Source organism: Mya arenaria, chromosome 10 (genome assembly GCF_026914265.1).
Source record: "Mya arenaria isolate MELC-2E11 chromosome 10, ASM2691426v1".
NCBI lineage: Eukaryota > Metazoa > Mollusca > Bivalvia > Myida > Myidae > Mya > Mya arenaria.
In genome coordinates this window covers 16,663,597-16,688,782 of record NC_069131.1, presented here as the reverse complement: position 1 = coordinate 16,688,782, position 25,186 = coordinate 16,663,597, and the positions used below count along the sequence as shown (strand labels likewise).

The 25,186-nt window shown below is 41.9% G+C and overlaps 2 protein-coding genes and 1 pseudogene across 2 annotated transcripts in view; 1 reads left to right on the top strand and 2 right to left on the bottom strand.

Moving 5' to 3' along the window:
* Positions 1-758: 758 nt before the first annotated feature.
* On the bottom strand, positions 759-1,452 carry LOC128204385 (glycine, alanine and asparagine-rich protein-like). Its single transcript, XM_052905803.1, has 2 exons — positions 1,239-1,452; positions 759-1,087 (listed from the first exon to the last, which is right to left on the bottom strand). The coding sequence occupies exons 1-2, from the start codon at positions 1,450-1,452 to the stop codon at positions 759-761; spliced, it is 543 nt and encodes a 180-aa protein (XP_052761763.1).
* Positions 1,453-9,121: 7,669 nt separating this feature from the next.
* Positions 9,122-24,848, bottom strand: LOC128205846 (uncharacterized; annotated as a pseudogene).
* Positions 24,849-25,136: 288 nt separating this feature from the next.
* The window catches only part of LOC128205882 (probable serine/threonine-protein kinase samkC), a 17,688-nt gene continuing 17,638 nt past the window's right edge, over positions 25,137-25,186 (top strand). Inside the window, exon 1 of the mRNA XM_052907918.1 lies at positions 25,137-25,186. This exon is cut by the window's right edge and continues 76 nt beyond it. The gene's annotated coding sequence lies outside the window, so the exon portion shown is untranslated.

Below are 25,186 nucleotides of genomic sequence, written 5' to 3'. Positions count from 1 at the left end.
TGTCACAACCTGGGACGTATTCGGTAATACAACATGTCATGCTTCACACACGATGGATTTTCTGAACAGAGGATTACAAAAGTCAAAGAACTTAACAAACACTTATCATCATTTTCGCCGCCAACACTGCTCTCACCTCTGGATCCACAGCCGTCACCTCCGCCTCCATTTCAACACCTGCCCCCACCTCTGAACAACCATCGCCACCTCTGTTTCCATTGCCGCACCTCCCCCACCTCTAGTTCCATCACCACCACCTCTATCTCCATTGCCGCCGCTGTCCCCACCTCTGGATCCATCACCATCACCTCTGTCTCCATTGCAGCCTCTGCCCTCACCTCTGGATCCATCACCGCCACCTCCGCCTCCATTGTCGCACCTGCCCCCAACTCTGGATCCGTAACCGCCACCTCCGCCTCCATTTCAACACCTGTCCCCACCTCTATATCCAACACCGCCACCTCCGCCTCCATTGCCGCCCCTGCCCTCACTTGTGGATCAACCACCTCCACCACCATTGCCGCACCTGCCCCCACCTCTGGATCCACAGCCGCCACCTCCGTCCCCATTGTCGCCCTGCCATCCCCTCTGGAACCACCACCGCCACCTCCGCCTCCATTACAACACCTGCCCCCTCCTCTGGACCACCACCGCCACCTCCGCCTCCATTTCCGCCCCTGCCCTCACCTCAAGATCCACCACCGACACCTCCACCTCCATTGCCGCACCTGCCCCATCTCTGGGTCCACAGCCGCCACCTAAACCTCCATTACCGCGCCTGTCCTCACTGGATCCACAGCCTCCGCCTCCATTGCCGCACCTGCCACTACCTCTAGATCCACCAACGACACCTCCGCCTCCACTGTCGCCCCTGCCCTAACCTCTGTATCCACCACCGCCACCTCTGCCTCCATTGCCGTCCCTGCCACAACCTCTGGATCCACAGCCACCACCTCCGCCTCCATTGCCGCTCTTGACCCCACCTCTGGATCAACCACCGCCACCTCCGCCTCCATTTTCGCCCCTGCTCTCACCTCTGGATCCACCACCGGCACCTCCACCTCCATTGCCGCACCTGCCCACACCTCTGGATCCACAACCGCCACCTAAGCCTCCATTACCGCGCCTACCCTCACCTCTGGATCCACAGCCGTCACCTCCGCCTTTATTGCCGCACCTGCCCCCACCTCTGGATCCACCATCGCCACCTCCACCTCCACTGTCGCCCCTGTCCTAACCTCTGAATCCACCATCGCCACCTCCGCCTCCATTTCCGCCCGTGCCCCCTCCTCTTAATCCACCATCGCCACCTCCGCCTCCATTGCCGCTCTTAACCCCACCTCTGGATCCACCATCGCCACCTACGCCTCCATTGCCGCCCTCTCGCTCACCTCTGGATCCACAGATGCCACTTGCCTCCATTGCCGACCCTGCCCTCACCTCTGGATCCATAGTCGCCACCTCCGCCTCCGTTGCCGCACCTGCCCCACCTCTGGATCCGTCATCGCCACCTTCGCCTCAATTGCCGCTCCTGTCCCACCTCTGGATCCACCACCACCACCTTCGTCTCCATTGCCGTTCCTTCCCCGACCTCTGGATCCACCACCATCACCTCCGTCTCCATTGCCGCCCCTGCCTTTACCTCTGGATCCGTCACCGCCACCTCCGCCTCCATTGCCGCACCTGACCCCACCTCTGGATCCACCAACACAACCTCCGTTTCCATTGCCGCCCCTGCCCCCACCCCTGGATCCACCACCACCACCTCCGTCTCCATTGCCGCCCCTGCCCCCACATCTGGATCCACCACCACCACCTCCGCCTCCATTGCCGCCCCTGCCTTCACCTCTGGATCCACCACCACCACCTCCGTCTCCATTGCCGTCCCTGCCTTCACCTCTGGGTCCACCATCACCACCTCCATTTCCATTGCCGCCCCTGCCCCCACATCTGGATCCACCACCACCACCTCCGCCTCCATTGCCGCCCCTGCCTTCACCTCTTAATCCACTACCTCCGCCTCCATTTCCGCCCCTGCCCACACCTCTGGATCCACCACCACCACCTCCGCCTCCATTGCCGCCCCTGCCTTCACCTCTTGATCCGTCACCACCACCTCCGTCTCCATTGCCGCTCCTGCCTTTACCTCTGGATCCGTCACCGCCACCGCTACAAACATAGGCATCTTTTGCAGATTTTGCGCATTTCATAAATCAAACATTACTCTTGGTTACATAAAATTCACATCGTAGTGTACAACGTATTGAATCGTTCTTGTTGATGTATCCGGATGGAGGAACGATTTATAGATGATTTGAACCGGCTGGTGATTTACTTAAACTACTATGAAATATAATGCCAGGAGCTAATCTAAAAATAATGAAATAAATAAAAGTGAAAATAGCAATAAAGACAGAAAAAGGTACGTGGGTCCGCTTTTATACAGGGCTGGCTATGTTCAGAAGTCTTTAGTATTCCTCGCTCCGGATTTGAAAGAGAACGAGTTTGACATTATTAGATTGCTTTCCCATAAATACTCTCCCCATTATGTAGGACTCCTATTCAATATTAATGTGTCAGTTACGCACTGAAACAGGAACCGTAAATATTACATAAGTGACATATTTATCACTTTTCCGTTACGGTTTTATTACAGCTTGGATTGTTAAGTATTATATGGGTATTTACACATAAATATGTCAGATATTGACTGATTGGTATTTAAACCGCAATGGAACATTATTGAAATTCAGCCAATGAAAGTCACGTGACCAAAGGAATGTTCCTACGGTGATTGTATTTTATAGTAAACAAAACCTTAGAGGATGATTTAATATAGTTATGATTTAATTAATAGCATATATCAGTCCAGTTTTGCTTCAGTTATTGATTTTAACAACTCTTAACTATGTAAAGTTTTATTGAATTTATACTTATTAATTATAGTCAACTTTTGAGCCTAAATGTACTTAACTACCCTGTTAATAATTTATAATCTTTCTATAGTTATTTTGATCATTTTGCTATGAAATTTGGTGTACTGAACGGAACCGACCCGACACCTGGCCTGTGTAGGATAAAGCTGCCGGTAAAAATGGCAACAATGATATACTACAAAATAAAAATATGTTTTTTTTATATTTAATAATGTACTGTCAGCTTCAAGAAAATCGACCATATTGTTTAGGCGATCCTGATCTAATTTAAGTAAACTAGTGAAAACCCAAAACTAGTGCATACTGCATACTAAAAGAAAGATACATCCAAGGCGGACAGACATGATCAGACATTATCACCCCCCCCCCCCCCCTGCACCCTCTAAGAACATCCTCTTTATAATTTGTTATAATGTATGGGTACATTTTGATGAAGAGTGACAATATAAATTATTTTATTTTATAAGTTCTTTTAGTTACTGCTCTAATTTATTTAAATGTTGTCGAATATCTGGCAGTCGGCAAGGAGCTTAGCAAGTAACTTGAAGACAAACCTCCGGGCGGCCCTGCTGGGGTTTAAAATATTAATATTGTTGAAACAAAACCAGAAGTCATTAGGACCGCCCTTAGTTCTGCCCTGTGGGTTCTGTGTGTCACACTCTCCACACCGAGCACATATGGGATCATTTTTTAAATTATATTTTCGAGCACTCCCCGGAGGAAGTGATGTGCCCAATCTTAACCTGGTTACACATTTTATATTCTTAAGGAATCAGAGTATCTGATAGGAGGCTGGCGATTCACAGAGGCCCTTTCAAATGTATTATTGTATGTTTTAAACCGCCATTCGTTAAGGACGTGTCGACAGGCTAGGAAAAAACCTTTGTAAGTGCAACACACGCTTAGGACGTGTCGACAGGCTAGTGAAAAGACCCTTGTGAGTGCAACACACGCTTAGGACGTGTCGACAGGCTAGTGAAAAGACCCTTGTGAGTGCAACACACGCTTAGGACGTGTCGACAGGCTAGTGAAAAGACCCTTGTGAGTGCAACACACGCTTAGGACGTGTCGACAGGCTAGTGAAAAGACCTTTGTGAGTGCAAGAGGGACCGAACCATTTACCTCCACATTCCTGAGACAATTCTTGACCCTAAAATGAACCTGCTCATTACTCTTCAAGACGACGTGATCTGAGACCCATACAGGAAAGCAGTATGCATTGACTTGTTACTGATTAACCAGTCGTCCAATGTATCTTTGATAGCCAAAAGTTCTGCCGAATAAATAGGTGATTGCTGAGTCTCTTAGTGTTTTTAATAGTTTTGGATGGAACAAAAAAGGCGCATGAAACTATGCCAGATTACGGGTTTGTAGACCTGTCAGTGTATATTATAAGATGTTCAGCATACTTTAGATCAATATGAGAAAGAGTTTCATCCTAAACGAAGTGCGGCAAGTCTGATTTTCATAGTTTTTTTAGAGATAGAGATGAGGACTGAAGGATCTGGAAGGGTCCTGTGAGGAACCATAGATGGCTTCAGTCTGCTACACTTACGTCTTCCCCCCCCCCCCTTAAAATGCTATATGTGTTGACCAAAGTGCACAGCTCTGTGTTAACCATTAATTTTAAAAATAATAATTATACATAATTTTGCTGCTAATGTAAAAAACAGTTAAGGTGTTCATAACAAACTATTAGTAAAGTAGTTACAACACATACTCAATAAGAATTGAACATTGGTCATTGCAGATCCCAATTGATGGCTCATTCATTGTGCATCTTAAGTGCAATTTTTGTCCAAGACCCTGCCCTTTCCAAATCATGGCTGGAGCACTGCGTATTAAGCCTTAATAAAGTAGCCGGGCCCCAATACTTCACTTGCAGGGTTGCCCATTTTCCGGGAATGTACCCTAGCCCAGTAGTTAAGGTAGCACACACCTAATGAAAACCTCCACATGACACTGCATAGTTTTAATGCTTTAACCTATGTTGCTAAGAGCAGGACTACAAAATCTTTTGAGGGTTTCATGGTAGCGGTTCGAATCGATCCAGTAGCATTTTTCATTTTTCTTTTGTTCTTTTATTTGTTCTCTTACTTACATTTTTTACAGAATTGTTTACATTATTTTCATTAAAAAGTAATTAATTCCATTTTTTACCATAAATTTTAGCTTCTTTGAAGATTTTCTTTCTAACAATCACGGCTGAAATAGGTTACGAATTTCAAACCTTTAATTGTTTTAAACGAGACGGTAAAACATTCTGATTTTTTGCATAATGTTCCAAAAAGGTTAAATTTAATTATTAATATTAAGGAACAGGTTTATGAGTATTTCCAGAACTTGATGATTTTACTATTAAACGTCAAGGTTCCAAATTGTATGATCCTAAACAGTGTGTTAATACCATATGGCTATTTCATTACAGTATATTTGTTGATGATGTTATCAATTATGTGAAGTTAATTCTGAAAGCACACATACGTTTGTACTCTGATATCAAATAACTACCAAAATGTTGAAAAATAAATGAAATAAGGGATTTTTCTTGTCTAGTGAGATGCTGTTTTTATCAAAATTCTGAAATGGGGAGTAGGGTAATTCAAACTTAAATGGAATTGTTATTTGACGGTAATGTTCTTTTGAATATTGCTTTTTAAACAAGGAAATAATACACATCAAGCATTTATCAAGCTGATCATAGTTTGAAGGATCCCATGAGGTGCTACCGTAGTTGTTTTATTTCTCCTTCGCAGGTACAGGGGAAGTACCACCGCCTTTTCCTCCAGCATGTATGCAGGGGTACAGGGTAGGGCTCTCAGAGCCATTTGAATGGCTTTATTTTCTGTGATGTACAAGACCCTAAGACTGTTTGACGAAGCATTAGCATAGAATTGAGCTCCAGGGTCTATTTTTGAACGTATTTAGGCCTTATAAATTACCAATAGACTGTGTTTGTCTGACCCACAATGTGTTCGACATAATACTATCATTAGGCTCAAGAGCCTGAGAGATATGGGTCGAGGTAAAGGCTTCAAAACCGTACAACTTTAAAATAAAATGTATTTCGACCTCCTTAAAACGTCCACAGTTTGCCTAGGATTGTTGTCAAACAACATAGTTCTTGTTTTTTGAAAATTTAAAGCCCCAATTTATAGACCAATGCTCACGTCTGTTCTTTGCCATAATTGCAAGAAGATTTCCCGCATGTGAGGTTAAACTTATAAACGTATATGACTTTGGGTCGCTTTTGTCTCTCCAGCCTATGGAAAAGGCAAAACGTGGGCTGTTATTCACTCCGACGGAACCCGCCAGACCAAGTTATAAAGATGCAACCAGATTTTAAGGGTTGAAACCGGAATGTACCCAAACACCAGATAGGAGATTCTATCAGCCCCAATGGCGGACGACCTCCTGCTTCCAATGGATTTAAGCTCACTAAGTGAAAATTCAAAGGTAATTTAAGGGCCGAATCCAGAACATCCACTCTCACTCATTCTCCATCCACATTCCCGTAAGGGATACTCAAGTGATCACTTGAGTGGAATAAGGGGAGTGACTCTCAAGTGATCTGTTCGTATTCACACGCTCGCTAACACTCCACTTCATCAAGTGACCAATACAGTATGTATACATGTATGTTAACATGATCATGTCGGATTATCTGTTTGACTATGGTGACGTTTACATTATACAATACATTTGTATAAACATATGTTTATTCGCGATTTGAGTACCTTTTTGGCAGATATGGCGACAAACAAATGACAATACTTGTTATTCTGAAACTTAACATTTTAAAACATTTGGTTAATAAACATAGGACCGAATTCAGAACATCCACTCTCACTCACACTCCAACCACATTCCCGTAAGGGACACTCAAGTGATCACTTGAGTGAAATAAGGGGACTGACCCTCAAGTGATCTGTTCGTATTCACACTCTTCGCTAACACTCCACTTTATCAAGTGACAAATACAATACATATACATGTATGTTTTCATGATCATAGCGTTTTATCTGTTTGACTATGGTGATGTTTACAGTAAACATATGTTTATTCGCGATTTGAGTACCTTACGGGTAGATATGGCGACAAACAAATGACACCAATTGTTATTCTGAAACTTAACATTTTAAAACTTTTGGTTAATAAAAATAAACGTTTTGGATGGTAAATAACTGTTGCAAAATGTGTTAAAATGCATGTTTGTTTGTTGATGCTGTTTTAAATATGTAGCCGTTTTCCATTGTATTACATGATATATTTAAATATGTATTGGTATATAATCTTGCTTTTGTAGTTAGCATAAAGCGGTCTTTGAAGTTTGAAAAAAATATGAAAGTTGAAAACACTTAATTAAAAATAGCATATTGATAAAATTAGCGAACGAATCTACCTCTTATGGGGAAATTACACATCTGAGTGAAAAACAACTTGTGAAATGTAGAGGAAATTGGATGAAGATGACGATAATAATAATAATAATAATAATAATAATAATAATAATAATAATAATAATAATAATAATTCTGTTGTTGTTGTTGTTGTTGTTGATGTTGGTTGCGTTGTTGTTGGTAGTATCTCATATAAACACGCTTCGATGTGAAAAAACATTAAGACCACTATGATTATGTACCAATAAAAACATTGATTTATCATGTTTTCCAATTAAACGCATGACCAATAACTTTGAAATAGAGCACAAATTTAGACTGCTAGTCAGCCATGTTCACGCCGCTAGGATACTAACTTCGCGTACATTTATCTGCATATTCCTGTAGCCATCGATGAAACGCAACCATCAAGTTTGCTGGACGTTAAAGATCATTACGAAACAAAACAAATACATATGAATGGTGCATCCTTTTGAAAATTTGATTTTTATAGAAGGCAACGTTTTTGAAGCACACGTACTTAAATGGATTATCCCGGTCTCTTAAATATGTTCTGGGAACGAGGGTGTCCCTCATTTGTTCCAAAATCTGATATATTTCACCTTTTCTACTTGTCATGTACATTTATCCCTCACACTCATTCATTCGTATTCACAACCAATCCTTGAGGGCGGTTCAAGTGGCCTAGCCGAGCACTCACAAATGTCCCACTCACGCAAAACACTTGAGTCTCACTCACACCTGTGAATACGGATAGACCTTTCACTCGAAAATATCTCGACATGTGATTACAGGGGATTAACTCAATGAGTGTGAGTGAGAGTGGTTGTTCTGAATTCGGCCCATAGACGTTTTGAATTGTAGATAACTGTTGCAAAATGCGTTTTAATGCATGTTTTTGTTGTGAATAATGTTGTTGGTGGTGGTGGTGGTAGTGGTGATGGTGGTGGTGGTGGTTGTGATGATGATGATGATGATGATGATGATGATGATGATGATGATGATGATGATGGTGGATGTGGTGGTGGTGGTGGTGGTGGTGCTGGTTATGATGATGATGATGATGATGATGATGATGATGATGATGATGATGATGATGATGATGATGACGACGACGACGACGACCACGACGACGACGATGATGATGATGATGATGATGATGATGATGATGATGATGATGATGATGATTAAAATCCAACTGAATGTAGGCTGGAAAATACATATCAATTCTCTGACCACGCTCTGAAATGAACATGAACATTGCGTAAAACCGTGTACATAAAGTCTAGCGGCCTAGCGGCGTATAGTAGGCGGCCTGGTGGCCTAGCTGCCTCATGTGCCTATCGGCCTAAATTTGTTTCCTATTCCAAATCATTTTATATGAGTTCTTTTCTAAAACAATAATAAATTAAATGTAATATTCATAAATCTACATCCATTAACAAATATCAGCATTTTCCCCCTTTTTGGGGACTGATGGATTTAGCTTTTGGGAATTTTAGGCCGCTAGGCCGCCAGGCCGCTTACTTCACGCCACTAGGCCGCTGGACTGCTTGATCGACTTTTTTTCCTTAGTTATAGCCCTTTCTTCCATATGGTAGGACCATTAACTATATTGATGCCTTCTCAATGACATAGGGCATTCAAGGACCATACACCACTCCCAGTGATACTTCTAATTACAAGAATGTGGTGTAGTTGGGGTATTTAGTTCATCCAGTGATAGCTCAAATTATCATTGATTGTAATTACAATTTACAAGGAAAAAAACATAGCAAAATTACATTTACTAATTTTCATATCTTTATTAATGACTTGATTGATAGCTGTATAAATACGATAAAGAAGTGAAATTTTGTGAAATTGGTGAGATCTAAATTACCGCAAGGACAGTAGAAAAATAACATACAAGACAGATAGGACACTTATACATTTTTCTCACACTGGTGAAATATCTAGAGCTGTGATTAAGAACTAGCCTTAGACTCAGAATCAGAAAAGCAAAAAAACAAAAAAACAAAAAAACAATGATATTTCATTCATTTAACAAAATATGTATGTATGCTTTCAAATCATAATATTTGTAATATTACAGCAATTAACCATCAACGCTCTTAAATGAAGCAACTGTATAACATTTTTGTTTAATTTGAGTCTGAACTCAGACTTGAGACTGGTCGTAAACATGGCCCTGACAATGGACTTGAGACTGGTCGTAAACATGCCCCAAGAACTCAGACTAGAGACTGGTCAAAAACATGGCCCAGACAATAGACATGAGACTGGTCGTAAACATGGCCCAGACAATAGACATGAGACTGGTCGTAAACATGGACCCTGAACTCAGACTCGTAAATATTGCTCAGACAATAGCATTGAGACTAGTCGTAAACATGACCCAGGCATAGACTAAAGACTGGTCGTAAACATGCCCCTGAACTCAGATTAGAGACAATGATATTTCATTCATTTAACAAAATATGTATGTATGCTTTTAAATCATAATATTTGTAATATTACAGCAATTAACCATCAACGCTCTTAAATGAAGCAACTGTATAACATTTTTGTTTAATTTGAGTCTGAACTCAGACTTGAGACTGGTCGTAAACATGGCCCTGACAATGGACTTGAGACTGGTCGTAAACATGCCCCAAGAACTCAGACTAGAGACTGGTCAAAAACATGGCCCAGACAATAGACATGAGACTGGTCGTAAACATGGCCCAGACAATAGACATGAGACTGGTCGTAAACATGGACCCTGAACTCAGACTCGTAAATATTGCCCAGACAATAGCATTGAGACTAGTCGTAAACATGACCCAGGCATAGACTAAAGACTGGTCGTAAACATGCCCCTGAACTCAGATTAGAGACTGGTCGTAAACATGCCCCTGCTCTCAGACTTCAGACTGGTCGTAAACATGGCCCAGATGAGATTGATCGTAAACTTGTCCCAGACCATTGACATGAGACTGATCGTAAACATGGCCCAGACAATAGACATGAGACTGGTCGTAAACTTGGCCCAGACAATAGACTTGAGACTAAACTCAGGCTTGAGACTGGTCATAAGCATGGTCCCTGAACTCAGACTCGTAAATATAGCCCAGACGATAGCCTTGAGACTGGCCGTAAACATGGCCCAGACAATAGACTGGTCGTATACGTGGGCCACTGAAATCATACTTCATACCGGTCCTAGACATGGTCCCTAAACTCAGACTTCGAACTGGTCGTAAACATGCCCCCTGAACTCAGACTAGATACTCGTCGTAAACATGTCCCCTGGACTCAGAATAGAGACTGGTCGTGAAATTGGCCACTAAACTCTGACCTGAGACTGAGACTGGTCGTAAACATGGCCCCAATACTCAGACTTGAGACTGGTCGTAAACATGGCCCCAATACTCAGACTTGAGACTGGTCGTAAACATGGCCCCTGTTCTCAGACTCGTAACTTTTCGTTAACATGGCCCCAATACTCTTGAGATTGATTTTAAATATGGGCACAGAGGCTGATAGTCTCAAATCTTAATTAAGACTCAGAATCAGAAAATGAAATTCCTAAAATGTGTAAAAACAGTTAACATTACATTTTTTAACGTGTAAAGACATTTAAAGAGAAATACTCAGTGGTAATACATTAGTTTTCACCGCAAACCCTCTCCAAGAAGGAAAGATACAATGAATTAAAGATTTGTTGTTTTGAGTCTGCAGTCTTAAGTAAGCATGATGTAGCTTCCTATAACTAAAACATCGAATATTTAAATTGAAAGATTCCCTCTAATCACATTAAAAAATCCAGGAACATTTGGTTTATATGCACACTTTGTATGGTTTGAGCCATCGTTTGAAAAGATAGACACAATTAAGCAACATTTGTTCAATAATCAATAATAAAAAATACAATAAGTAAATTATTAGATCACTATAGCTTAAAGGCCAAGCTATTACCGGTCAACTTCCGGTAACATTGTGAAATGCCGGTCAATATTAACCGGTTCAATCGTTTTGAAGTTTATATTCAACCGGTGTCTAGAATCCGTTTGCAGAAAAATTATGTTTGAATATGGTCATTTGATCAATCACTATTACTTTCAAATTAACAAAGTTTGAGTGGATTTTGGGTTCACGTTTATTGCGGCACATGACCTTTATGTGCGAAGTTCGTTAATCTCATGGCCTCCAGGGGTTTCATCTGGAACTCCTGCTGGATATCGTCCCGACTCAGGGTACTTAACGTCATTCCGTCGATCAAATTATTTTGGAACACATCCGCATAGTTTTCCAGTCGTAACACTTTCAGATACTCGCATACTTCACTTATTTTCAACTTTTTAACATCGTCTGCAGAATTTACCTCTGGGAGGCTCTCGTCTTGTTGAGTACTTTTTAAACCGGAAGTTGTTTTGTGTGACCGGACTGGTTTAATGTTTTCAGTTTTGTGGTGGGTCGTTGCAGGCGAAGCCTGTTTCTTTTCAACATGTGCTTGCATTGGTGCTATGGATGTTCGAGGGACGTCGTTGGTATACAAGGCAAAATCTTCGGCCACAGTGTAAGGTCGAGCAGGCGGTGTCTCTGTCACCGACCGCGATTGTATCCGTTCTGGTATTTTCCATGTTTCGTTAGCATCCATTTCCGGTATGGCCGGCGGTGGCCGCATGGGTTTGAGCGCGATCGGAGGCGGCCCCTTACCAGAAGCAGTCGTATCTTCCGGTGAGTGGTTTGGTGTCGCCGGTGGTGGTTGCCGAGCCTTTAAAGCGTCTTTTAACTCCGCAGCAATACCTCTTGTTACTTTCGGCGATTCTTTCCCTTTGTTCGCCGTTTGCACGGAATCCTTAGCAATAGGTGCAGCCGGCGGCGGTGGTTTGCCTTTAAAGGTGGACACAGAAGGTACATTAGCACGCTGGTTACCGATCTCGTCATAGACTGTCCCTTCCGACTCCAAAAGTTTACCAGCGTCGCCATCATTGTCACAGGAGTAGGCGGGGTTATCCATGGCGCTCACGGTTTCGTGCGGACGTACATGCGGTGTCTGAAACACCTTGGCGAGGTTCGAGTAGACGCGCGGCTCCACGTACGAGTACAAGGACCCCGAGTGAACTGCGGATGGATCGTACTGGGCGATACCTGCCGGATAAAACACATAACACCAATGAAAGAAATGCTCTGACAGCATTTGGTAGAGACAGGAGTTCAAATTTATGATGTTATATTCAATGTTCAATTGTTGTCTAATATTTTGTAATCGATATTCAATATATAAAAATATTACAATGAATGAAGTCGTAATTATGCCTAAGTCGCATTTGCTGTCCGGCTTGAATACGATGCCCGACGAAATCAAGAGATTCGAACGGCGGCCGCAGGAAATCTGCATTCCTACAGAATGCTTAGAATGTAATTTGTGTCGTCAGTACATTAATTGTATGATAATATACCGATAGTTTTCTATTCTCGGCTTGTTAAACATGCTGAATGATATTATATGTATTCATCAATGTGTATTTACTGCCTATAATGTTGTTTATAATTGTATATAAGTTTGGCTCTTCAATTTTGGAGGAATAAAATAATCTATATATCTAGCTATATAACTGTTTTTCATTTCTTGGTTCGACGTAGCAATTAGACATGCCGACATCATGCCATGGAGCGGCAAACATAAGGCAGGCGTGTGGTGGACTTGCGTTTGCCGTGCTCATGTTTACCTTGGTTCCCAAAGGTGAGGTCATACTCGATTTACGAGCTGGCGTTGTCCAGTTCCTCCTGGTAGCTAGCCCACTTCTGCTTCGCGGCCCCCTTGATGCCGGTAACCAGCGCCAGGCGGAGCTGGGACAAATACAGAGGCACGTGGATCACATCCGGGCCCATCACGCCTGGAAAACGAGGTTTATTTGAATCTCATTTATGTTGAAACAATTGATCATTTGGAACTCCTCGGCCATTTTCCGTCGAAATAACCTCGGATGCATGCCAGTACATCAGTAGAAGTAGTTCGTAAAATTTGAATAACATTATACATCAAATGTAGTATTTAAACGTGTATTTGTATATTTAAGTTTAAATTAAATGCCATTTAAGTGTATTATTGCAAACATTATTAAGTTTCCAAATAGTTAAGTCATTAAGTTTAACTGTTAAATTAAAATCACTAGGCGATCTACTTGCAGCGTAGTAAAGGTGTTAAGATTTCTGACATTGTAAACAGTCCATATCCATCAGAGGTTGTTTTCGATAGAAAATGGCCGTGGAGAGCCGAATGACAATTTATGAAATTGTATTATTGACCACTATTGGCACAATGTAACACTAGAGTGTTGTACTATGATGTTGGGGAAACCAGCGTGCCTTGGTGACAATCAACTAAACCGAAATGCACTGAAGACTTATTGAAAAACTAAAGAAACAAGCTCAGTAACAAAAGGTTTGAACATAAACCCGGTTTAATGGCACAGAGTAAACGCCAAAGACATAGAACACAAAAACAAAAAATCACAAACAAGAAACATCGAAGAACAGCACAAAACTTCATAAATAGCACAGTGCATACATACTATATATTGAAGCCCACTCGAACCAGGTAGGGGGAGGCAAGTCAGTATTAAACATTTTAAGCGAAAGCCATAAGAATGTATAATTTGTATAAGGCAAGTGCTTAAGTTTCTGAAATTAATTGTACGAATGCGAGCATCGCAAACCAAGCCAACAGTGTTCTTGTAGGAAAAAGAGACTATTAGTGCAAAGTTCATAAGTTCGAAGCCCACAACCAAAAATGGGAAATACTGAAATTAACGTGTAATAAGAAGTATTTCAAGACACAAATAGGCAAACCATGTTTTAATATATATTTTTTTTCTATAACAAAAATAAAATCTAGGTTATCTTATCAAATAATTAAGTGTAGGGGACATCGCGTGTGTGCGTATGTGCGTATGTGCGTGCGTGCGTGCATGCGCGCGCGTGCGCGTGTGTATCTGATTGTGTGCGTGCGCGCGCGCGTGCGTGTGTGTGTGCGTGTGTGTATGTGCGTGTGTGTGCGCTTGCGCGTGTGTGTGTGTGTGTGTGTGCGTGCGTGCGTGCGTGCGTGCGTGCGCGTGTGTATCTGATTGTGTGTGTGCGTGCGCGCGTGCGTGTGTATGTGCGTGTGTATGTGCGTGCGTGTGCGCTTGCGTGTGTGTGTATGTGCGTGCGTGCGTGTGTGTGCGTGCGTGCGTGTGCATGCGTGCGTGAGCGTGCGCGCGCGTGCGTGTGCGTGCGTGCGTGCGCGTGTGTGCTTGTGTGCATGCGTGCGTGCGTGTGTGCATACATGCGTGCTTTTAGGCGTGCGTGCGTGTTGTTTTCTTTGCTAAACGATACCGATAGAAAAATCATAGGTATGTTATAGTATCTAAAGATGAACGCTCAAGCCTTTATTTGTACTTTATTTGAAATATTAAATGGGGGGAAAAATTGATGACTTATCCAGCGTTAAAACATTGGCTGCAGACAACATTGAAGAAGTTTTAGTTCATAGGGTGAATTGTTTCAGAGCTTGCACGCAGTACTTTAACATATTCCAAGCCTTAAAAGGCTTTACAAGTTGCATGAAATGAGAGCATCTAATTTATCACATCGTGAAGGTGTTGGGCGGTTTAATTGAAACATATGAATGACTACTAAAAATTGTGCACGATGGTGGATTACAAGCAAAATTGGAAACAAAATGACATTGGTGAAAGATACTGTGATATTTGTTTTCGTTATCTTATGTAATTACAGTGATGATCTGTTTTAAATTGTAATACAATATTGCCGAACTTCCTTCTTTGTAAAAGAAGGGGATTTTTCAGCGCATAATATCTGCAATAACAGATATCGGTATATTTGCACTGTGAACACTTTTTGTAATCAACGTGGGAATAATCCTAAAATCAATATTGAGAGCTTTAACTTACAGAATGTTTTTGGCTTGTACTTTTGCATTCAAAACAGAAGGAAGTAACTTAACATAAATGATAAATGACTTTGAAAACAATTCCATAAGGGGTTTAAGCCCATTTTCCCTCAAACTTTGACAGACTCTTTATTTTAAAACACCCAGATAACACAAGAAATATGCACATTAATTACTGACACCTAGTAACGACCCCTTCTAGTTCTGTTAAATATCACCCCTCTTTGGTAATTTTTAACTTGAATATGTACTACAATATTAAGCCAATTGTTCAGAACTTTGTTATGGTTAACAAGGTGATAGACGACATCATTGTTAACTTTAAAGCTGCACTCTCACAGATTGTCATTTTGACAACTTTTTTTATTTTGTTGTCTTGGAACGTGCCAATTTTTGCGAAAATCTATGGAAACCAGTCATATAAGACTGCTGACAAAAACTTAGATCTCAGATTTTTAAGTTAAAAAAATCATGTTTGTTTTTTGCATTTTTCTTAAACCATAAGTGACGGTTTAAGCCATAAAACATTAATTTTCGAATGGAAATATGAAAATCTACGATCTAATTTTTTGTCAGCAAACTTAAATCATTAGTTTGCAGAAATTTATGCAAGTACTTGCTCTTTCCAAGACAAAAAAATAAAAGTTGTAAAAATGGTATATCTGTGAGAGTGCAGCTTTAAAACGTGCTCACATATTAAAATATAAACAAGTACAGTTAAATAGTTGCCCCAAATCTAGTTAGAAAGTCAGCAGACTACAAGTGGATCCATTTAACTTCCAGAGCAGTAACGATTTGAAACTTAACAAAGATGACGTTAACAACGTTGTTAACTTTATGTACAAGTCAATTGTAAACACGGCTCCCCCAGGTCCGGAGATAGCCGGGGAAATGGGCCGTGTTTTTACCTTCCAGGTGGCCCCGCAGTGCCGGGTGAATGCGGTGGTTTTGCCTTGGCGCCAAAAATAGCGAGGAGTGGGTCTTACCTGGGGTTCTTAGGGTGCGGGGCCATTTGGAGAGAATTTTACCAGCAGTTTGTTCCCGCCGAGCGGGGGTTTTACCCGGGTTTGGCTGGACCAAAAGTCAAAGTCCCCGCTATTCCCCGGACCTGGGGGGCCGTGGTTACAATTGACTAGTGCATTATAATCGGTCCAATATGCCTTATTACCGTCCGTAATGAAGTTCCCTAACAGAAACATCTCGTCAAACTTCTGGAGGAGGTCGAGTCTGGGAAGGTGGTTGGTGCTTATCTGTTGACCGTCCACGTGAATCGTGCGATCGCGTTGAAACTCCACACACACCGGAAGTTGGTACTCACTCAAGATGGCCGACATCGTCTTCTCTTTGCTCACTGAGGTAAAGGAATCAAAATTGTTTTAACTTTTCTAAGGATGTCGTTCATAGTATAAACAGTTTAATGTCACGAATCAGTATACATCCATCATAAATTCACGCGCAATACATAAGGCGAAATACGGCCGTATTCCACTCAGCTGACGTCGCACATAAAAGTGTCATTGCGCAAAGGGTTATTGATTCGGCATTTTGATCCGGTATTCGACTCTCGTGGATTTTTGGCAGATTTTGATTTCACTCGGCTTGCGGAAGAATCCACACGAGTCCGGATCAAAATGCAGTTCTAATAACACTATTATATTTTCATCTCTCTTTTTTTCTGTTCTTATGTCAAGCTAGTATTTGTTTATTTTTGGATGTCATATTTCCAACTCAAGATGAACATAAACTATGCATAATATTATTCGAAATATGCTCCGTGTTTTTCAATGACAGTAACTTCGCCTTTTGCTAGCTTTAACGTTTGCTATTGAACTCGAAGACCAAACAGTATGGCATTATATAATGGTACATACGACTTGTACCTACATGCCGCGTGTTCAAAGGCTTTCCAAGCGAAACTTCCAAATAATTCAATATACAAGTAAACAGTTTTTAAAGAGGTGTTACGTTTGTTGTGTTTGTTGACGACGCACATCTTCTCCGGGTACACACTGGGGATGGATATGAGCTTGGTGTGGTTCAGGTACTCCGACCGCGCTACCACCCGCTGTTGCTTGGACACGGTCTGGATACGGATTATCTGGAAAAGTAATTAAGTTAAGGATGAGCTTGTGCGTTAATAATTTATGAATGCCATTCAAAACGTCGTTGCCTCGTCTTAACATTATCCTCCTCCTCCTCCTCCTCCGCCTCCTCCTCCTCCTCCTCCGCCTCCTCCTCCTCCTCCTCCTCCTCCTCCTCCTCCTAATAACCATCATCATCATCATCATCATCATCATCATCATCATCATCATCATCATCATCATCATCATCATCATCATCATCATCATCATCATCAATCATCATCATCATCATCATCATCATCATCATCATCATCATCATCATTATTAAGGATTGCAGTCCCATCAGTTTTTTTAACTGGGAGTGTCATGTAAAGACGGTTATAAGAATTGTTGAAGCGCATCTCGCCAAGCCGTCAACCCTTACCATTTCTCTATCAAACGTGTCCTCCGTGATCTCGCCACAGAATCCCTGGGAGACCATCACGATACGTGGCAGGTTGTCCTGGAATGTCTCATGAAACTCTGCCACGCTATAGTCTCGTTTGTCAACCTCAAACTCCATGGTGGGAACGAAGCGCGTGGGAAGCTTCTCTCCGCGGTAATCTGAAATGAACATGAAATATTATAATCTGACACGCATGAATATAAGACTTAATAGAAAGAAAAAGCTTGCATGCCCTGCTGTTTTCGTAGTCTCGCGTTCAACCTCGTTCTTGAATCTCGCAGTCTTTATAAAGCGAGAACGAGTATACGTTGGGTAGCTTGTCTCAATGGTTGTCTGACAAAGAAGGTTATGTAGTTATTTGTAATCAATAACGCCAGCGTATTTTCTTTACACGTGAGAGGTCCAGCGTACAGTAACCCCTTGGTAATCAGCGTACAGTAGCCCCTCGTGTCCAGCGTACAGTTATCCTGTATGACCAGCGTATAATAACCCTGCGTGTCCTGGGTACAGTAACCCTGTGTGTCCAGCATACAATATCCCCTTGGTGATCAGCGTACAGTAGCCCTGTGTTTCCAGCATCAAGTAACCCCTTGGTGATCAGCGTACAATTACCTTGCGTGTTGAGCGTACAGTAACCATGTGTTTCCAGCGTACAGTTACGCTGCGTGTCCAACGAACAGCCAATCCCTGTGTGTCCAGCATACAGTAACCCTGTGTGTCCAGCGTACATTTACCCTGCGTGTTGAGCTTACAGTAACCCTGCGTGTCGAGCGTACAGTTACCATGTGTGTAGAGCGTACAGTTACCCTGCGTGTCGAGCGTACCGTTACCCTGCGTGTCAAGCGTACAGTAACCGTGCGTGTCCAGCGTACAGTAACCCTGTGTGTCCAGCGTACAGTTACCCTGCGTGTCGAGCGTACAGTGACCCTGCGTTTTCAGCGTACATTTACCCTATGTGTCCTGCGAACAGTAACCCTATGTGTCCAGCGTACAGTAACCCTGCGTGTCCAGCGTACAGTAACCCTGTATGTTCAGCGTACAGTTACCCTGCGTGCCCAGCATACAGTTACCTTGAGTGTTAGCGTACAGTAACCCTGCGTGTCCAGCGTACAGTTACCCTGCGTGTTCTGCATACAGTTACATTGAGTGTTAGCGTACAGTTACCCTGCGTGTCCAGCGTACAGTTACCCTGCGTGTCCAGCGTACAGTAACCCTGTATGTTCAGCGTACAGTAACCCTGCGTGTCCCGCACAGTTACATTGAGTGTAAGCGTACAGTAACCCTGCGTGTCCAGCGTACAGTTACCCTGCGTGTCCAGCATACAGTTACCTTGAGTGTTAGCGTACAGTTACCCTGCGTGTCACCAACACTTCAAAGACGAGTCGGAGAGATTCGTCTATTGTTTGACATGTCTCCGCTACTTGTCTCAAATACTACTAAGCTTGTTCAAACTGAAGATGATTTAAGCGTTTATAAAACTGAATAGCAAAGTGTAGATACACAGAAACAGCAAGGAAAGAAAGTAGTTGCAACACTTATAATAATTAACCATATAAAAACATTACATTACACACACGCCTGCAAACATGTTATTCGAATTTCTTACAGTCGGTTTTTGGTCGTGGGAGCGGAAACAATGCCCGGACGGCTGCCCGGTGGCGCCGCGTTGCCGCATCCTCTTTCACTGACCTACTCTCTTCGAGAGAGACTTGCGTTTGAACACTTCCGGTAACACGATCAGATGGACGTGGTCGCTGGTTGGCAGCATACAAACTGTGACTAGAAATGTTGCTTTCTAATAGTGTCACCCTTCGCTGGCCGGTATAATTGTCTGTTATAGCAACATGGCTGAAACGTTCATTCTGTCGGCCGCCCACATGTGGGGTACGGGGATCAACAGTTCGACTATTACTGGTCACGTTACTGTCCCACCTGCCCCCATTATTCCCATCGAAAACTGCAGGTGGCGCTTTTTGTCGGCGAGGATTCATATCCTATTTATACATATTGTTCCCTTATATTGATTTCGTTCAGTTAAAAACTGCTGAAATTAGTACACAAGATGTTTCTTAATGTCCGGATGGAACATGACCTACATGGCTATTTCTTAACACATATTTTCAATTCCTATGCGTCCTTTTATTTAGATATTCAATTTTACATTCAAATCTTTTGTCACACATGTTCTATATATTTAATCGCTGACAAACTTGATAACATTGAATCTCATTCTTTTTAACGACGTAAAGTATATATATAGCCTAACTTCGCATACTGTATTTGCCATTTATGCAGATTAGTTTACCTGACATCTGATAAGGAGCATTGCAATGGGTAATGGAACACATTGTGTCAGTCAGTTAAAATACCAGGGGCAGTTTCAGGAGTTCGCGTTAGAGGAGAGGGGGCACTTCGGAGAGGCAACAAAGAACGTACGCTCGTCTTCCAAAGAATACGAACAATACATGCTTTTAATGGGTTAATTGGGGCTTAAAGTCGTCCGCAAAAAATAATCGAAAACATTTAGTCTGAAATATTGCCTTCAAGCGAATTAAGGTCATAATTTTTTTTTATTGTACCTCGGATATTGATATAAAACAGTGAACTTAACCAATTTTAGGGGGGGGGGGGGGGGGGGCGGCGGGTACGCCCCCGTCTATAACCACTAGTGAATACCGTCAATTAACCTTGATCAATATGATTGTATTTATATGAAATAGGTAGACTTTTCTTTGTTAACTCTTAATAAAATGAATTAAGAAATACGGATCGACCGAGCCGGTCAAAAAGAAATACAGAATCGTTCCGACTAGGAGTACAACATTTGCATTAAACGGGGAACCAAAGTATGACGTCATGCCTGTTAAAAGTTTACTATTAAGCGTGGTACTAATTTGAGGCAAATATATGCGCTACCATTGGCTGGAAATGTAGATTTTAATCTAAATAATGCTGGGAATCATTTTGCTCAGTCTTTGAATATATATTAATAAGATAATTTAAAGCTGCACTCTCACAAGTTGACTGTTTTGGCATTTTTTATTCTTTGTCCCAACACAAGAAAACTCAAAATAGAACAGATCTGAATTGTTTGGTAAAATGCCGACAAATTCATTTTTTTAAATGTAAGTAATGCTTTACTCCACAAAACATAAATTTTCAAAAGAAAAATGAAAACCGCAATCTGCTCTTTTGTCAGCAGTTTTATATCACTGGTTACCAATCATTTACTCAAAAATTTGCGCTTTTTTTAAGTTGTCAAGACACTAAATCTGTGAGATCGTAGCTTTAAAGTAAAATAACTTTTTAATCGCTTCGGTCCAGTGTTTTACTACAGTGCTCTATATAGGAACTCATTCATTAATAAAACAAAGTATATTTTAACCTTTATGAAAATTCCGTTCTCGTGGAAACATAGCCGCGATTACGCTTCTATGCGCCGTCATAACAACCTTCATAGATTCCGCGGAGTCAGATGAGTGGTTCCTCTCGGTATTTCCATTGTTTGAATACATTATCATCACAAATATAATCACCCCTTAGCAATGCAATACAAACATGAATGCGTGGTACGCACACAAACTGACTAAACTTGATAGTCGAGTCTCACGAAAACCTTTCATATGCGGTCGTTATCAGTGTTATCAAGTTTAATATGTAAATTTTTTAATTCGGCTTTGGCAAGATCATTTGTTTAACATAACTGGTTGAAAAATTATCTTCCCGTCTGCCCCAAAGAAAGAAGTGATTTAAAAAAAAATAGCTTTCAACATCCAACTGGTTTCAACGCAATACCAATAAATTCTAATGTTGACAACTTTTGTTTCGATGAGAGAGTAGAACATCCTCGAAGTAGCACACCTTCGGGGAAGCACAGTCACGGAGTAGCACACCCAAGGAGTAGCACAACTCGGAGTAGTGCACCCTCGGAGTAGCACACCCACGGAGTAGCATACCCTCGGGGTAGCACGGTCGAAGAGTAGCACACCCACGGAGAAGCACCCCCAAGGAGTAACACACCCTCGGGGTAGCACACCCTCAGAGTAGCACGCCCTCGGGGTAGCACATCATCGGGGAAGCACACCCATAGAGAAGCACACCTTCGGGGTAGCACATCGTCGGGGTAGCACACCCTCGGAGTAGCACACCCTCGGGGTAGCACACCCTCAGAGTAGCACGCCCTCGGGGTAGCACATTATCGTGGTAGCACACCCATAGAGAAGCACACCTTCGGGGTAGCACATCTTCGGGGTAGCGCACCCTCGGAGTAGCACACCCTCGGGGTAGCACACCCAAGGAGTAGCACACCCTCGGGGTAGCACACCTCCGGAGTAGCTAACCCTCGGGGTTGTGCACCCTCGGAGTAGCTTACCATCGGGGTAAATGCGTACCATCGTGTAAAGGACATGGTCCCCGACAGAAAACTCAGAGAATACTGCTGCCGGCATGAATTGTTTATGTTTTAGTTATTTTCTTATTTGCTTATATATCATGATAATTATCAAACGAAGTTCATCTCTTACCTTGCATCTGACAACTTTACATTTGCTTACATAAAATGCCTTTAACCTTTAGGGATGATAGCCATTGTGGTACGCAAGTACGGGTGTTGTTGTTTTCGTGTCTGAATGTATTATTACATAAACTTCTTACCAAATGTTTTTGCTGAAACTTCTACTTGCTACTATTACTACTACTAATAATAATAATAATAATAATAACTACTGCTGCTGCTGCTGCTGCTGCTGCTGCTACTGTTGCTACTGCTACTGCTACTGCTACTGCTGCTGCTGCTACTGCTACTGCTACTGCTACTACTACTACTACTACCATACCACCACCACCACCACCACCACCACCACCACCACCACCACCACTACTACTACTACTACTACTACTACTACTACTACTACTACTACTACTACTACTACTACTACTACTACTACTACTACTACTACAACTACCACTACCACTACCACTACCACTACCACCACCACCACCATCACCACTTCTTCCACTACCACTCTTCCACTACCACTTACACAACAACTACCAATTCTTAAAGTTAAACAAATAAATAGATAACAATCATTCAATGAGTTTAAACGGTTATGATCATCAAACAAAAAACATTTACGATACCTGTATTATAAAATTCCTTCTTTCGCCTTGTTCTGTCCTAACAAGAGCTGAACTATTCACTGACTTTTCTCATTTACAAAAGATTGATAACAAAGGCGAAAGAAAACGGAAGTTAAAAAGGAAGCCACAGACCGTACAGTTTCATGCTTTTAATATGTAGATAGTTGATTCGCTATTTATTTACACTGTGAACGTGAGATCCATACAGACAGCTTTATGAAGTAAAAAGTATAAACTTATTTCTTCTTCATAAAACTCCTTATACACTTCACATATTTATATGCTATTGGGATAAGTTGAGAATGACAAATTAAATTCATTTTGAAAATGGATTGACAATATATAATGTCCCATTATTAGTTTTCTAAAAAGATATTCTCTTCTCTCGCTACTTTTGATGAGAGTTTCCTATTGCATACGAATTTGCATGTATTCGGGCATGATTAATGAGAAATCGATATTATTAAAATGCTCGTCTCTTTATATTCCATACACGACTTGGTCACTAACTAATTTATATTTAAAGTGAATATAGTGTACAAAATTTGATGGGTTTGGTGCGATTCGAACCCACGAAGAACTGTCCCTCGTGTTTGGTTATCCGGAGCGCTCCTTTCTGCTAAGAGCCGTCCCTTGTGACTGGTAAGCCGGAGCGGTCCCCGACTGCTACTAACCGTCCCTCGTGACTGGTAATCCGGAGCGCTCCCGATTGCTACAAAGAGTCCCTTGTGACTGGTAATCCGGAGAGCTCCCGACTGCTACTAACCGTCCCTCGTGACTGGTAATCCGGAGTGGTCCCGATTGCTACAAAGAGTCCCTTGTGACTGGTAATCCGGAGAGCTCCCTACTGCTACTAACCGTCCCTCGTGACTGGTAATCCGGAGTGGTCCCGATTGCTACAAAGAGTCCCTCGTGACTGGTAATCCGGAGAGCCCTCGACTGCTACTAACCGTCCCTCGTGACTGGTAATCCGGAGTGGTCCCGACTGCTACGAATTGTCCCTTCTGACTGATAATCCGGAGAGCTCCCGACTGCGTGCTCACTTCGGAATCTTCTATGTTCTGAAGAACGTTTATAATCATACATAGCATCTAACTTCGAAGGAAACAGGGAAACTGGAACCATGTGTGTGTCTCATACTTATCTAAATCGACAAGACACAAGTAATACCTAAGTTTTCAGACAACAGAGGTTATGTCTGTTTGTTTTGATTGTGTTGTTGTTGTTGTTGTTGTTGTTCTGTTGTTTTGGGTGAGGGGCTAAGGAAAGAAATCAGGGTTTAAGTACGGTTTTAGCTTGGGTGGAGTAAGGTTTACTGACACTAGCCATAACACATACCCTATCTACCAAATTAATGAAGACCGTTGAAGATAAACAGTGCTTATTTTGCATCAATGGGGACAGGGATGGCTGAATCCCCTTTCATTGTACAAGTTAACTTTAAATGTCAGTATGGCAAAGAAATATCCGAAACAAACAGGCCTTAAAAAACAACCTTTTTAGACCATTATTTCTAAACTTAATCATTAAGGTTTTCAACATTCGCGGGTGTGTAAAGGTCTGCCTACTGCCAATCATCCGATACGCACTCCCTGCATTAGAGTTTGCGTCGACAATCTTTCAGCCAATAAGGTTGTATTTTAAGTCAGTTAGATGACCTGAAGTAATATCTTAATAATTAAGAAGGGCTCGTTCACTACGCTCAATTCACACATTCTTAATAATTATGAATTTACTTCATGACATCTAACTATTACATAATGCACCATGTTAGACTGCAATATGCCAACCTTTCATAACGTATAGAGCCTTTTTTCCGGTTGTGGTGAACATGGCATTGTCCTTGGAAAGTGTTTCTTAATGTATCCGTCGGACAGTATGAGATGTTAACACGTCTGTGGTGGCTGATCACTTCATCTCAATACTGTTTTCTTCTTTAGTTTTATACTCGGTTTATCTGAAAGAATTGTTGGACATTTAATTTATGCACGGTTTAACTTTCAGAAATATAGATGTTGAATCGAGTTCCTAATAATTATATATCTTCGAAAATGAGGTCACCGCTAAGGTGCTTTAACGATAATAAAGTACGCATTACGTGTTATTATTTGGTCTTAGATTTCTTTCCAATACCTAATCGTTCTGGTCTGTTTACTATGTTAAGGTAAATATCATGTTTACATGCATAAATTATAGTCAAGCACCGGCGCCGATAATGTTATCTTTTGCTAACGCGAGGA